The sequence below is a fragment of the Argiope bruennichi genome, chromosome 1 (genome assembly GCF_947563725.1).
Source record: "Argiope bruennichi chromosome 1, qqArgBrue1.1, whole genome shotgun sequence".
Taxonomy (NCBI): domain Eukaryota; kingdom Metazoa; phylum Arthropoda; class Arachnida; order Araneae; family Araneidae; genus Argiope; species Argiope bruennichi.
The window spans coordinates 89398085-89414522 of NC_079151.1; the positions used below are offsets into that span (position 1 = coordinate 89398085).

The 16438-nt window shown below is 28.2% G+C and overlaps 1 protein-coding gene across 1 annotated transcript in view; it reads left to right on the forward strand.

Annotated features, from left to right (window-relative positions):
* The window catches only part of LOC129965666 (protein qui-1-like), a 149258-nt gene that overhangs the window by 86762 nt on the left and 46058 nt on the right, over positions 1-16438 (forward strand). The window contains exons 12-16 of the mRNA XM_056079766.1: positions 1350-1465; positions 2787-2904; positions 4245-4502; positions 7519-7642; positions 9411-9598. Coding sequence (XP_055935741.1) covers positions 1350-1465; positions 2787-2904; positions 4245-4502; positions 7519-7642; positions 9411-9598 — 804 coding nt within the window. The remainder of the gene's footprint in view (positions 1-1349; positions 1466-2786; positions 2905-4244; positions 4503-7518; positions 7643-9410; positions 9599-16438) is intronic.

Below are 16438 nucleotides of genomic sequence, written 5' to 3' on the forward strand. Positions count from 1 at the left end.
AAAAACTGAAATTAATACTTGTACAAGAAAATTTTATTATTCAAGAAAGCAAACATCAACAAAAGTTTTTCACAGACTTTATAATGGGATATTTAATATAAGGTGATTAACAAGTAATTCAAAGTATAGTAAATAGCTATTTTACTAAATTCAAACATTGCACAAAGACATTACATTCAACCCAACCTTTCAGATGTTAGCATTGTCTTTTCATAATTATCTTTTTTTTTATATTCGTAAGGAGCTCGGTTTATATTAAAATGTCTTTGCGACTTAATACATCATCTTTCAAAGATTATTCCTTTGTAGTAGCAGTTTTAAAGAGCCGGTTTACATGTCTTAATCTCATCTGTAATTTACGTCTCTTAAGTCTTAGTTAAATAACTTTATTTTGATTCATTTATTGAGAATTCTGTTTTTAAAGTCAAAAATTAGGAGATAAAATAAATTAATTAATTAAACGGCAATTTAATCACATTTTCGATCATTAAAAATTAGTTTAAAAGTAAGAATTTTTGTATAAAAGGTTTATCCCGTCTTCCTTTCATTTCAGGCGTACTAAATATCCTAGCACTTGCCACGACAATAAGGAAACAGTGGCCTCCCGGTCCCGACATAAATCTTTTCCCATACGAGGTACGCCAAGTTATCAGAAATGGAGAGAGTATAAAACCTATAACAATTGCTATATCCCCAAAAGGAAAAAAAGAAAACATACTAACGCATTTGGCTATCTCTCAGACCATGCTTGAGGTGCTTTACCCTTCCCCTTTCCGTCAACGAAGTTTAACTAAAAACCATGACTGGTTTCGGCACAAATCTCCCATTTGAGGTACGTCCTGTCATCAGAAATGAAACCAGTATAAAACCCATAACAATTACTATACCCCAGAAGAAAAAAAAAAAAGAAAGAAGAAAAAAAAGAAAACATATACTAACATATTTGGTGACTTTTCAATCACTGGCGGTGTGGGTGCCCACCCCCCACACCGCCAGTGAAATTTAAGTTGAATAAGAAGCACAAAGATAAGAAAAGAAATAATACCGCTAAAAAATTTTATGTGTGATATTTTTTTTCTGAGCATAATATGCGTGTAGTTACATCCGTTAACAGAAGTGCTATATCAGTTTTAGTTAATCTCTAATAAGACATCTTCACATATTCGAGAATACCTAATCAGAAGCCAATTTTTAACAAACAAACATTAGAGTTTTATTATATTAGGCATTCATTTAATAGTTCAATAAGACACTGTGAAAATTATATTAGAGGACTTTCTAATGTCATAACAGTTAATGATTATCGTTATTCAAGAATAATAAACTATGAAGTGTATCTTTTAAATCAGGAGATCAGAAGAAACTGAAACAGGATGCAGTTTGTAACTTCGATTTTCTTCTTGCTGCTACTAGAGGCGCATCCATCAGTTATACTAGAAGCATATTGGAAATAGTGCGTTGCCAGGTAAGTATAATTTATCTAAAGGAATCATTCTTTTTATTTTTTATAAACTGTGTATAGATGCAACCAATTAAATTTCATAAGCAAAAACTTTTACCCAATTTTTTATAGTTAAAGTGATTTTATGAATTATTAAGATAAACTATAACTTGTTGCTTTTGTTTGAAAATAAGTTTCAGACTATATATATTACGATTTAGGTTTCTTGATCAGAAGCTAGTATAAAACCTTGAACCTTTAAATTAAAAGGAAAAAAAAGTGATCAATTCCAAATTCGTAATTTTTATGACTATCTCGCCATTATGAACATTATTATTTAATATTTTTGATAATCCAGCTGCAACAAAGTAAAATTTCTTTTTCTTTTTCAAATTTAAATTTCAGCACTTTATCTGAATAAAGCATAATGATACCATCTGAAACTGAGGAACAGCATTTTTAGAATAGGATATTATTTTTCTCTCCGCAAATTCTAATTGATAGAAAAGTCTTTTCAAGATTCTGTTATTTTCAACAAAAGCGCATTTTAAAAAAATAATACAGATATGGATCTGAAATGTTAGCCTGTTATTACAATATAACACATACTTAAGTAGAATTTCAAAACTTTCACCCGATTTTTTTTTAAATGAAAAATATGTTTTTGCAAATTTGCACTTTTTAATTTATTTATGATCGAATTAAACAGTTGTACTGTTTGAAAGTTCGTTTTATAGATCTTTTCAAATACCTATAATATTTTAACTTAAAAGTTTGCTCTCAAGTTAATGGATTTTTATTTAAACCCAATAAACCGGTGTTACAACTTTCATTCCACTCTTTCAAGCTCTTATCCGGTAATATGTCATCACAGAAACTTAAAATGCCCATTTTGGATACCCAGTTGAACAATATAAAACCAATACAATTGTCGTTATACTTTTTTTACCCATTTTGACACTTTTCATCACAATTCGTTTGGACTAAAAGAAATTCAAGAAAGAAGAACCCAATCAATCCAAAGCAGATATGCAAGAAATTTGTAAACAGTCGGACGGAAGTTCGCATAGACATAACAAACCAACAGATACAGTAGAGACTGGATAAAAAATAATTTTGTACTCAAAGATTTTGTCTAATGCGAACATGACTAAATAAATTTAATTTAAGTGATAAAAAAAGTCATTTCAAATCCATTTACTGCAATGCTACTTTACTTTTTTGAAACATTGCACCATATAAAAACTGAACGATTGTATATCGAGATAATTATTGTAAAAATATCATCTTCGCGTCTATCATTTTCTACTTTTTTATTTTAAACATACATTAAAATTCCTTCTAGATGCTGGATTGGGAAGTGGAATTATTGTACAGCATGACCAAACAGTCGGTGGATGTTCTAAGCCAAGATCCACAGCAATTAGCAACAGAAATCATAAACTGGCTGAGGCCTTTTCTAAGTAAGCTTGTTCCCGATCTAATTTCTAGCATTTGAAAAAGTATCCGATTTCTTATTTATTCCCTATAAACATCAAGTTAGTATCTTGCTAAAAATAATTGAGTCATACATCCATACTGAAATGTGCAGTCCATTTCTTTTCCAATTGTCAGTAATTACATAAATCTAGTGATACGACTATAAGAGGTACCGCAAGTCACGAAATTCATGCGAATTACAGATGACTTCATTAAATTACTTATGATTCCTCTCCAACCAGTCAGTGAATCCTTTACATAATGATACGTTTTAAAAGAGAAGTAAAATTACTAAAATCAAAATCATAAAGTATTACTGAAATCAATTCTGCAGTCTATAACATATCTCATTTTAACGCCTTGGTGACTAAATTTTATAAATGAAAAGAGACTTTTTTCCTAATTAAATTTATCCAAGAGCACTGAAATGAATTCCTTTTCATGTGCTAACGAGGCGAAAGAATACTTCAACTTCTTGTAATTAGAGGCCATTTGTGCCATATGGTACAATAAACTAATATATGAAAACTTTTTCCTTCGAAACTCTATTTTCTCTAGACTTTTGCCATTATGACTCTCAGCAATTGATATGCTATCATTTCATGCTACCTATTGTTTTTTTAATAAAGGAGCCTTAAAACAATTTTCTAATAAAAATCTTCTAAAACTACTATGCTAATTTTTCATCTTAAAAGATGCAATATTAACACTATTTCTTTTAGCTTCCCCTTCCATTACATGTAATAATAGTCCCTATATTGTAATGAAGTTTCAATATAGGGACATTTATATTTGAAGTCATTTATATTTACATTTGAAACTCTTCAAATAAACATCTCTTTTCAATTTATGAATAATATATTACAGTGAAAATGAAGTAAATTCTTATATTCATTTTAACAAATGAATCAAGACAGTGAAAACAAGCTTATCTCAAAGTGCTAATTTTTTAGCTCTTAGATTATAATTAAAATGTAATTCTTTTTAATAACACGCTTTATTTTAATTATACGAAGATTTGGTTGAAAAATAAAAAATTGGTTATATTAAATGAGGAACCTAAAAATCACAAGATTTCACACTGATAATATATATCAACCAACTATGGAGAAAAAACACCTGCATTTTGTATACTTATAGAAGAGGAAAATCATATACATCTCATATATGAGCATTTTTTGAATAAAATATTGTATAAACATGTGTGACATTCTTACAGATAAATCTTATGTATGAAATAAGTCAATAAAAAAATATGGCTTGCTTGTAAGTTAACTATTTAACAAAAAGTATATGATAATCATTTCTCTTTCAATCTTTGAAGATGGCACTACTAAAACGATGGACCAACTTGTGGCGAATGCCAAAGAATGGTGCAACAATAATATCATTCCCCTATTGGTACCACAAAACAACTGGCTATCTCTCAGTCTACCTCCCCAAGTCACGATGATGACGTGTCCACATCCTATCACTCATCTGGTGTGCACTCCGGACAGCCAGCATGTCATGGGGTGTACGCAAGAAATCAACATCGAAATGTACCACCTGCCATCTAGGACTTTAGTTCGAGTCTTAACTGGTGAGTGGTTTAATTACATCTTTAATCTCATTTAATGACTTTAAAAACCAACGAGAGTGGTCTCACAATACTTTCCACATATTTTCTAATAAAAGTGTTTTCACCCCCTGTACATAAAATTAAAGATCTTGAATGAATGCGAACTACTTGGTTGCGAATCTAGCTTATAGATTGCTAATTCAGTCAACTAAATTTTATCTTATATATAACTATTTACATTTTGTAGTTATCTTATTCATTTGCATCTGGATAACAGGAAAGGCAGACTTACTCGGGGGGGGAGGGGGGGGATTTCGTTCAAAATTTGATAGTTTTACAAATTTGGTTTAAGTCTTCTACCAAATTCCCTTCATCTAGTTCAAAATGTTTTTTATTTATCATGTTCGCAGACAAACATAATTTTAAAAAACGTATTTTTCGGATTCAGAAATATGTGAAATATGGAAATCCGCCGAAATCTCCAGTTCAAATTTTTGGAAGTCTGTTATCAGTAATTTTTCTTTATATACATTGTATGCTAGAAAATAAAAAGAAATCCAAACAAAATGCCACCTTGAACCCAAGAAACAAGAACGAAGAGTTGTAAGACAAAATTAATTATAAGAGTAATGCTTAGCAGAGTTCCATTTACATAAAGTGACAAAAGGAAATATCATTTGTTCTTCATTGATTCTTATCTAGGGGAAAGGAGATTAAGCTCCATGAATGCATCATAATTAAATTATTTCAAGTTTCTCCTGATTAAAAAATCTATTAAATTGAAATAGAGGTGCGTAGGAGTCAAAACTAAATTAAAATTTCTCCATCAGTTCATATATGTAATTCTCCATGCCACTCATGATTGCGACAATTAGTAAACAATATTATAATAATAAGAGGTCATCAGTCCTTCTCTGGAAATTAAGAAAGGCCCAGTTGTCCTGACACATAGTTTTATTTCAATTATTTTCTAACTACGTGCATTATAATCGTGAGTTTCATTTCTGTAATGGTCAGGTTTCGTGTGTTTTTGGCGCCTTAGCCAAAACTTGCACCAATATAATCCAACAAATCAGCCATTAATGAAATGGTAATATTGAGTTCCCTCAGAAATAATGGTCTGGATATAACCTATCAAAGCATTTATTTTATGCTTCAGAAGACCTTAAAGGTAATGAAACGAAGCTTAAGTAAATATAGGTCACCGATTAATATAGAAATGTATTTTTTATTTCGATTTATCATCTCACAAGATACTTTATTGTCAAAATGATTTCATATATTTTTTTCCTTAATACAGATCTACTTTTAGAATCAAGTAAAGGTTTTCAAGAGGTAAAATAGAGTAAATTTGCTTCAAAAATCTGTTAGATATGTTAAGATCACAAAATTTTATTTACTTAATATATTTCCTGAACAACGAATCAGTTCAATGCAATGTTGGAAATATCCGTTACTCATCAAAAAATGAAAAAAAGTCATGGCGTTGAATTGAAAATTGCATTGATCATGTTTCAATAATTCATTCAGTCACGTATTGCGTATTAAACCATTGAAATATATAGAAAGAAAAGAAACATATATTAAATATATATTTTCTTAATACGTTGCATAAAAAGAAATTTGAAACATCCTACATTTTTTACGGCCAGTAAAAACCATTTAATTATTTCGACATTTTTTTTATTATAAAAGAAATAATATCCATAAAATCTTGTTTCCTTGCAATCATAAACTTGATTCAAGTAAAAATAAATGCCTAATTTTATATAATATCTGAATTTCTTGAAATTTATCTTTAAAGAAACAATTTTCAATTAAGAGAGCATTTATTTTCAACCATACACACATAATGAATTCAAAGCATTTTATTGCGATCACTATACAAAGATAGTTTTTTGGATGAATCTTTTTCTTTCATGAAGTCGTTGAATATTTGAGACTTCATTTTTGTCAGCAATCACTTTTACGTCATTCCGTTCTTAATCTTTTAATCTGATTCTTACTATGTCATTATTTGTATTTATCCTTTCTAAATTAGGAAAATTTGCATTTGTTTAGAATAGAAAATGTTGTAAAAAAGGCTTTTGTTTAATATGATCCGAATTTTATGAAAGTTTTAGTGTTGAGGATGCTAAAAAGATTTATTGAGAAAGATTATAAAATGTATTTTTCTTCGAAACTCCTCGTTTCGAGCTTTTGACACTTGACATTTCTAAATGAAAATTAATGACTGCAGTTTCACGGATTAAATTCTACTCGTTAAAGCTACCAAAATGTAGCCTTTTTAAATAAAAAATGCATATGTATGACAAATATTAAGAAAGAATAATTTATTAATTTACTGTGTTACTTTTTTATATACTTGATTCAGACAAAATTAAAAGAAGGTTGAAATAACTTTATTTTATGGGCGCCATTGAAACTTTACAAATAAAACTTTTTAATAATGAAACATCAGTTAACTCCAATTCTGTAACTATGAGAATCCACGTCGAAAGTAAATCATTAGTTATTTTAATTTAGCTTTGATTATTAATCAATATAATTATTCGCAGCAAAAATGCATTAAGATATTGAAATTAAATCAATTTGTTTTATATAATATATTCTCTTCTTAATAATCTCAGCTTATGGGCATTGTAACATATGCCCATAAGCTGAGATTATTAATAAGAGAAGTGAAATCCAATTCCGATTAAATAACTGTAAGTTTGAATGCCAAGTGAAATCATTATTAAAAAGTAATGCTTAGTAACAATGCTTCGTATTATGAAATAAAATACCAGAAACGATACAAATTTGGAAATGAAAGTAAATTAGCCTAGTAGATAATTGTCAAAGTTCCTATCAATATGCATTAGACAGAAAATTAACGATTCTTTGAAAAAAGAAATGACATGAAAAAATTCATAGTATATAAATGAAAAGGATAAAAATAAAATTATTATTTGATTATTATAATGGTTCAAACTGTTGGACATGGACACTTTTATAAATGTTATTATTATTTATCAGCTGTTCTTTTTCTACGCAGGTCATAAGAATAGAATCACCTGCCTCCATATTACTCCATCTGGCAGGTGGTTGATCAGTGGTTCCAAAGATTCTGAAATCATTGTTTGGGAAATGGAAACTGGTAACATGTCTCATAAATTCAGGTAAAACAAATTTTGAATGACTTTCTCTATGCATTGCATTTGCATTATAAAGTCCTGACTCAATCATCCTTTCCATATTTCTGTTTATTTTTTAAAGCCACTGAAAGCGTTTCATTATGACTCTTTTCAAAAACTCTTTGATCTAACGGCAAATTGTGATATTACAAGATTCGCAAAAATCATTTAATTATTTGCTTTTATTCGAAAATGAACTATAAGATTCTTCAAAAGGCAGGAGTGGATTTAAAATATTTATTTCTAAATAATGACAATAAATACACATACAACGCATATCTGAATCGAAAAATGTTCAAAGTCTTATTGTATGCAATTAACATGAGTCCCATTTAATAACAACAAACTTCAAATATGAAATCCATTTATATGGCTAGAAATGAATTTAAGATTTGAAGTCCATCCTTGGTTATTAAACTCACTACAATAAAAATTCGAGCTTTCAGATATTGAAAAGTAATAGGTATAATTTTTTAGAACACAGAACACCATTAGTTTTAAAATTTCAAACTTTCTGTAGATTTATAGAGAATGTTCGATTGCATTTCGGTTACGCTCAATATTTTTTTGGTATACAAGTATAATCAGGGATTTTCCCTTTGCATATGCAAAATCTACAGCGAATTTCTCTTATCATCTATAAATCCGTTTATTAAGAGGCGGATCTTTGCTGAACTTACAAAGAAACGAATTCGCCAATATAATAATTGATTCATTCTCTTCGTAATGCATGTTTCATATGTTATTAATATTTTCAAATAATGCTAAAGTAGAAAGACAAGTGTAGAATATCGATATTTTAATTATATTAACAAAAAATTAATTTTCATTGTCATGAGCAAACATATTTTTTAGATGTTTTCAAATTATGGAAAAAGCAGAAGAAGGTATTAAATTTCAATATTTATATCATATTAAGGAATATTTATTCATAATTTCTTTAAGAAATCAGGCATACAAGTATCGTTTCACTTATTTTCAAATCATCTAAAAAAAGAAGAAACAGGAAAAGGTTTGAAATTAGCAAATCAATATTTATAAAAATAATTGTTTGAGTATGACAATTTGAATAATGTTTGTAACTTAATTTTTGACACGGTTTGGGAAATTTTGTCACCAGTGCATACCCATTCTTCAAAGTCTTCGTCTAAAATATAGCAAATGTTAAACATCAAATCAGAAAATTCAGCCATCAGTAGATATCCACCCCTCGAGGATTTCATGTAAAATATAACCAATGTTATGCATCAAATCAGAAAATTCTGTCATCAGAGCATATTCATTTTTCAGTGACCTCATATGGAATATGAATAATGTTATTCATCAAATTAGAAAATTCAGTCATCAATGCATATTCATTTTTCAATGATCTTATATAAAACATGAATTTAGAAAGTTCATTCATCGGTGCAGTCCTCAAATGCAGCTAGTTTATTCATAAATTCACCCATGAAAAGAAACTGCTTTGTCAAAGATCATCTTGTTGTTTTTAATACTATGAGGATATTTTCTGTGTATAGTATACAATGCTTAAATAAGAAAATTCTGTCATCAGTGCATGTTTATTTCTCAAATACTTTGTTTAAAATATAACCAGTGTTATGCACCAAACAATTTTAACTAATAATTAGAGAATGCCTTATAATGCTTAATAGTATCAAATCCATAAACTTTATTTCACATTAAATCATTTTTTACCCTACTGAATCGCAAAAATTGTCCTTCCATAAATAATTCTATTTATTTTTTTCAGTCATCACACATCGGGTGTGCAATGTGTGACCACAATCCACTCGGAAGCCCTCATCATCAGTGGTTCTGATTCCGGTGTCGTGGTTGTGAGTAGGCTGGACAGTGGTCAAGTCATCCACAAGCTGGAGAATCACAGAGGTGTCATCAGCAGTGTTGCTGTAAATTCAGGAGATGATATTTTCGCTTCAGGTATGATTAATTTCATTTTTTTCTTTCTTCTAACAAACTTTCAAAATTGTAATTAAAATTCAATTGCTTTTAGTGTAGTTTAGTTAAATTTATTTACATCCCGTTTGAGATAAACCAGAGAATTGGTTTTGAACTGACTATGCAATTCTAAACCGTGGTTTCCAAACTTCCTTTCTGTGTGTTTGAGACAAAAAAACTGTTGGTATTAAAAGTTTATCACAAGTGTGCTAATACAAGCGAATTACAAACTTTTATAGCTATCATTGCAATCATGTCGACAAATTTCTTTTCTAAATGAAAATAATATTTGTAAAGTAATTATATTTTGTTATTCTGGGTTCTTAGTACGAATAGGTATAGCAATATCATTTGGTTCCTTTTTCAATATTTTATGTTTTTAATGTGATCATTCGGTCGATTTTATGAGCGGAGTTCTCTAAAATTTCACTTAAAGCTAAGCTTCCTATTTCTTTTCATTTACGTATATTTTTATGTCCTAAAAGATATTTTCTATTTATCTTTTAGTTTTATTATAATGCAATTTATACCAGCCTTCTTAACCAAATTTTATGCATTGAATTCTATAATTTCTATTTGTTTCGATGCCTTATTGTAGTCACATTAATAAGAAAGAAAGTCAAGGGAAAGTTTATTTCGTTTATGTTTACCATCTTGCTTCATAAAGTTCATGATCAGTTCTTTCAGTCTTGTCATAATCAATATCTGTGTTTTATTGATCTCCCTCAAAGCAAATTGATCAAAATATAACCTGCGTTTCCTTATTTTATTATAATCATACTAATGATGAATCTAATATCATTATATTCTCTTCGTCCTTTTTCAAGAAAAAATGACCAAGAAAAATCTCTTTTTTTTAATACTTATTTTTTCTTTCTTAGTTTACAATTAGGATGTTGCACTACCTATCAAATAATTCTACAAAAAAAAATAGGAACAATGTTTAAATTTTTAAATTTATACCAACTTTAGTGCCACTAAATTTTCTCTGTCACTCTTGCTCTCGATTATAACAGATGTTTCTTCTTCTTAAATGTAGAATCTTCTTCTTCAAAAGAAACATTGGTTTTAATTTACAATTACTTAACCTTCTTTTAATAAAAATTATATCTAGATTTTCAACATATTTCATCTGCAGTTTTCAACTATGAATTAAAGGAAAATCTTTTGAGCATTCTTCATAAAATTCTTATATTATAAAAATGGGTCTATTTTTGTATATGAAGCAAATTTCAAAACATACGTATGCAGTTACACACCAATCTTGCTGTTTTTGTGCATGTCTTATTCATATAAGGAAAGCAACGACTACCTTTATCTCTACGTATAAGATATGGGTTTGTGTGTGAATGCATGTGTATTGTGCTCTACAGACTAAATTTTTTTATCTGAAGCTACGAAACTTCGCAAACAAATACAGAGTGCAACTTGAATTTGGTATTTTTTAGAAAAACGACTGAAAATAGAAATAAACAAAGAAAAATGTTACACCTTTTAAAATTTAAAAATTGTTCTTTTAATAATATCAATTCTTAATAGTCCTGCAAATCCTTCCTCATTCATGACAGTTTTTTTTTTAAATATTTTTCCGCCTAGTTTTCTATAATGGATTACATTCATGATCTGAAATTCAAACCTTTTTCATTGTTTCATAAAATATTTAATAGCAAGATTTTCTTCCATTGCTGAAAATTAACAAAAAATTAATCCTTTTAATATCTGCGTAATTTAGAAGTGGAATAGAATGCAATACCTAAAAAGTAAGAAGAGAAATACAATTAGAAAAATTGCATTTTTAAAGGCTCTCTCATGTGATTGGCCTGCATTAGGGCATTTTAAATATACAATGAACAGTAAATATATAAATCTATTAAAACAACATAATTTTAATGACAATTTGATTAAATTATCTCTAAGCAATTTAACTGAAATTATAAATTTTCAGCAACCCAGCTAGTCTTCAAAGACTACTAGTTTATTCATTGCCACCTAAATTGCTTTATCAAAACTCGTTCTGTTATTTTTAATATTATTAAGATATTTTCTGTATATGATGCTTAAATATTGTTTCAAACAATAATTATATGTTTACTAAAAAGAAATATCAAAAATGGAACTATCAAAGATAATAATCGTATAAAACAAGCAAACTTCGGTTTACTATGGTACTAATTATAGGCTGTTATACCATCTGCAGATTGATTCATACATTATGCAATGTATGTAATAAACAAAAATTTGATACCATTACTTAAAGACCTAGGGTTTTCAAATTCTCCACGTAATTACTTCTTACGTAGAAAGTGCTAAAAATGGCATTTTAAAACTATAATTATCATCTTAATCAAAAATTAACTGAAATTTTAAAGTTCTTATTCAATAACTTCTGAGCATATTAGTGCAAAAAATCGTTTTTTCTCCATTTAAAATTCCAAGAAATTTTCTGATACCAATGATACCAAATATTCAGATGATTTTGCCTCTAATTAGAAAAACTTTTTAATGCATTTTACAACAGTACTCTTTATTGTTTTTGTTTCTGGATTTATACCCGCGAATTGTGATGATATTTATGCATTTTTGTGCACATTATTGCTGCCATATGTTTGTATTACTTAACAAAGAATTTTTAATGTTTCAATAAAACAAAAAAGGCTTTAAACATTTTACATTGGTTATTTCTAAAGATTATAATGTATTAAGACACTGTCGGCAAATTGCTACATATATTATGAATGTATAAAATAAGGTTATGCCATTGCTTAAAAAGCTAGGTAGCATATATAATTACTGAAAGATTATAATATAAGATTTACAGGTTTTATTTGTTGGTTCTTATAGTAAGTTAAAGCTTTGAAACCAAGAATCCTTTTATGTCAAAACATTTAATTTTGACATAACATATAAAAATAATACAGTGACTCTTTAGAACTTTACAATTCAACCATTCAATATCTTAAACTGTGATATAGTTTTCTAAATCGCATGATTTAAACAGTCGTGACTTCAACTTATCTTAATCCGAGAATCATGAACATCATTTCACGAACTGTTATTGACTTTCAAAATAGTCAACGTCTCCAATCGTCACAAAGAAATGTTCGTTCGTTCTTCTTTTGAGCTGAAACGAAGAAAGTGGATTCCTCCTTGGCTTCTTTTTTGTCCATCCTTTTTCTAAAGAAAACTTCCAGTAGGAAAACAGCTCGATCTCCAATAATGTGAATCGTGTCAGACGAAAGCATAAATATATTTCGAACACCTCAACTCTTCTCAAACTCTTTTCCCAATTCCGTGGGGAAGAATTGTTTGGAAAAGAACTTCATTCTTTCGTCTGCGAAGAGCTGCTATTCCAAGAGTCTTGCATTAAACTGGATTTACGTGACCTAATGCTGGAATTCCTAAACTTTTTACTTGCTTTACAAGCTTTCAAGTAAACTATTACATTACTCCACATTTTATGTGACTTGTTTTCCGTCTGTCTAATCTCGCACCAACTACCTTTCCTTAAATTTTGGATTAACTATTGCAAAATATATTTAAATGGGTTGTGGAGAGTTACACAAGTAAGCTAACTTTCTCGGCGGATTATTTATCATGCAATGATTTATTTTGGACACATGCAGCAATATAGTCTTACTCTTTGGTATTATGATGTATATAAAAATTATTATAGAGGTAAGAAAATTGACTTTGATTTGAGATATTGAAAATTTCTTCCGTTTTTGGCTTCCAAATCTGAAAAATATTCATTTTGGAATTATATATGCCTATCTGTGTACGTAATCATTCTAAAATGGTACAAGCTAGACAAGCAAAATTTGGCTTGTAGTCATCATGTCGAATTGTACGTATAATTCTACTAAATTTTGGACTAAATCAATCAATGAGAAGAAAGTTTGTCAGTAATCTTAATTCGTATGTGTAATTCTCTTCAAATAATACTCATTTCTTTCTGGTGAACACCATTTTATTTTCGGACACATTTTTTGTGCCTCTTCAGGTATACTGTTACAGATTAGGACCCCTCTCACAATTGGATGCCACGTCTAAGTCACAGAATCATTCTTACACACTAAACGTTCAGATACAATCACATTAACTTCTTACAGATACGCCATCTATCGGCGTGAAGCTGTAACAGTATGTATTGAAAATTATAACTCAAAAACGCAATAATCATGAAGCATCATTTGTTGCATAGTAATATCACTAAAACTGTATATCTATTAGAAATTTCACAGTCTATTCGTCAACAAATTTGATTTTCTGGTGATTGGTCTATTCGTATGTTTTTACAATAGCTCAAAAATAAATATTTTCTTAAAAACTTTTAAAAAGGACATTTTTTTTATTACTTACATATTAAAAAAGGAAATAAATATTTTTGTATAAAATCTAGAGATCGAAATAAATATCGCTAGTAATAATTACGTCAAATTGTATGTATAATTCTACTAAATTTTGGACTAAATCAATCAATGAGAAGAAAGTATGTCAGTAATTGTAATTCGTGTGTATTGAAAATTATAATTCAAAAACGCAATAATCATGATGCATCATTTGTTGCATAGTAATATCACTAAAACTGTATATTTATTGAAAATTTAACAGTCTATTCGTCAACAAATTTGATTTTCTGGTGATTGGTCTATTCGTATTTTGTTACAATAGCTCAAAAATAAATATTTTCTTAAAAAAATTTTAAATGGGCATTTATTATTACTTATATATTAAAAAGGAAAAATAATATTTTTGTATAAAATCTAGAGATTGAAATAAATATCGCTAACACATGTTGCGAAGGAATAAATATCATAATTGCAATCACTTTATAATGAGCTTGGACTTTTATATAATAATTATTTTAGTCTTTCTATTATTGTTTTCTGTATCACAAACTCTTGCGAGTTGTTTTTTTTTTTGGGGGGGGGGGGATCCAGATTTTTGGTTTTATTTTTATTTTTTAATCCTACCATGTGACTATTACTATATGTTTAATACAACATTGCCATTGTTGACTTTTGTACAAATAAATCCAACTACAATTTTTTTTAATTCTCGGATAAAAGCATTTTCTTTTTAATTTATAATTTTCTAATCTTTAATTTTTGTATCTTATGATTTCCATTCTGACTTTAAAAAATATAACATACCAAAGCATTTTCGGTGATTCGAACGCCGCTGAACTGGCATTACAATGCAATATTTAAACCACTACTCCAAAATGGCTGACTTCCCTTGTTTAATATCCATATTCTAAACAATCATATAAAATTTCATCATAAAGGAAATTACATTCTATTTATATATCGGATTCCTTAGAATAAATGTTCTAATTTGTATATAATATAAATATTTAATATTCTTCTAAAGTATAAAATATTCTAATCTGCTGTAGAAATACCTCTATTCAAACAATACATTTTTTATTTCTTATATTTTAATGATATTTTTAATTTCTTACTTTAATTTTTCTTAAATATATAGATGTCGACAGATATCATGGCGTAATATTCTTTCAGAAATACTGAAAGTAAATTGTTAATCATATTTACAGCAAATTACATCAAATATATAAGAAATTTTTTTTTCTTGTGATTGCATCATGTCTAAATTTCTTTAAAATATTTCTTGCTGTTCAATAAATATATTTTTTTTCTTTTTATTAAACTAACGGAACAATGTTTAGAACCATTTAATTTTTAATATTTCTTACTTTTTACTATTTAAGATGTTCCATAATTCCTTGTTATAAATATTATGGAATGTCGAACTTAATATTTCTCAGATTAATTTCTAGATGGCGCTATCTCAACAAAATAAATTCTTGAATAAATTATCAATTGATAATTTATAGCTCTAAAATTATTAAAATATTTATCGGCATCTAAAACTGATATTTGCATAAAATTTCAGATATCTTGTCCATGAGTTAGTGAGTGGATTTCATCCTTATAAAGATGTAACATTTAAAAACGCAATGAGTTGAAAGAAAAAAAATAAAATTCGATAGCGGTTGACTTAATATCAAAAATTCCATTCTCTCAAATATTCGATCCAAATGGTTAAAGGAAGACTAAATTCCATACTCCTTTAACTTCACTACAAGACAAAACTTTACCCAATAAGAGATGTCTTATTGGGTAAATATGTAAGGAAACGAAAACATCCACTATAAATATTTCTGATATGTTTTCCAAAGAGTACTTATATTTCAATATGAACATATTGGAAATGGTTTCCAATAGCACAAATGCGTTTAAATCATAATTAATGCTATATTTAATTCCTAAATTATCGAAGATAGAAAATCAATCGTCTGCTGTTAAAGTTTGCGAACTGGATGAAAATATTTCTAATACTGAATGTTATCACTTCATCTATTAAATTGTATTAAAATACAGGCTCTTAATAATAGATCGAAATTATTTCAAGAATATATTTCTAGATTCCATTAAAAAATTTTCAGGTTATTTAACTGAAGTAAACTTATATCGAATAAATGAATTGAGAAAAGGATTTTTTGAATGATTGATTGATGAATTTGGTTTAATAATTGCAGAACTCATTTGACACAGTTGAACGTTTCCAGAATTTGTATATTGAATAAAATATCTATATTAAATTTAAATATTGAATAAAATATTTTTTTAAGTATCAACCGATAGATTGGGTTAATAAACATCTCCAATAGTGGGAATTATTCATGGGTGGAAGATTTAAAAAAAAGGATTTTGGCTATTGCATTGCAAGTTTTTTCCTAGACTGCGGAATGCTTTTCTTCTCTTTGAACCGTTTCCTGGAGCTCATGTTTAAAAATTG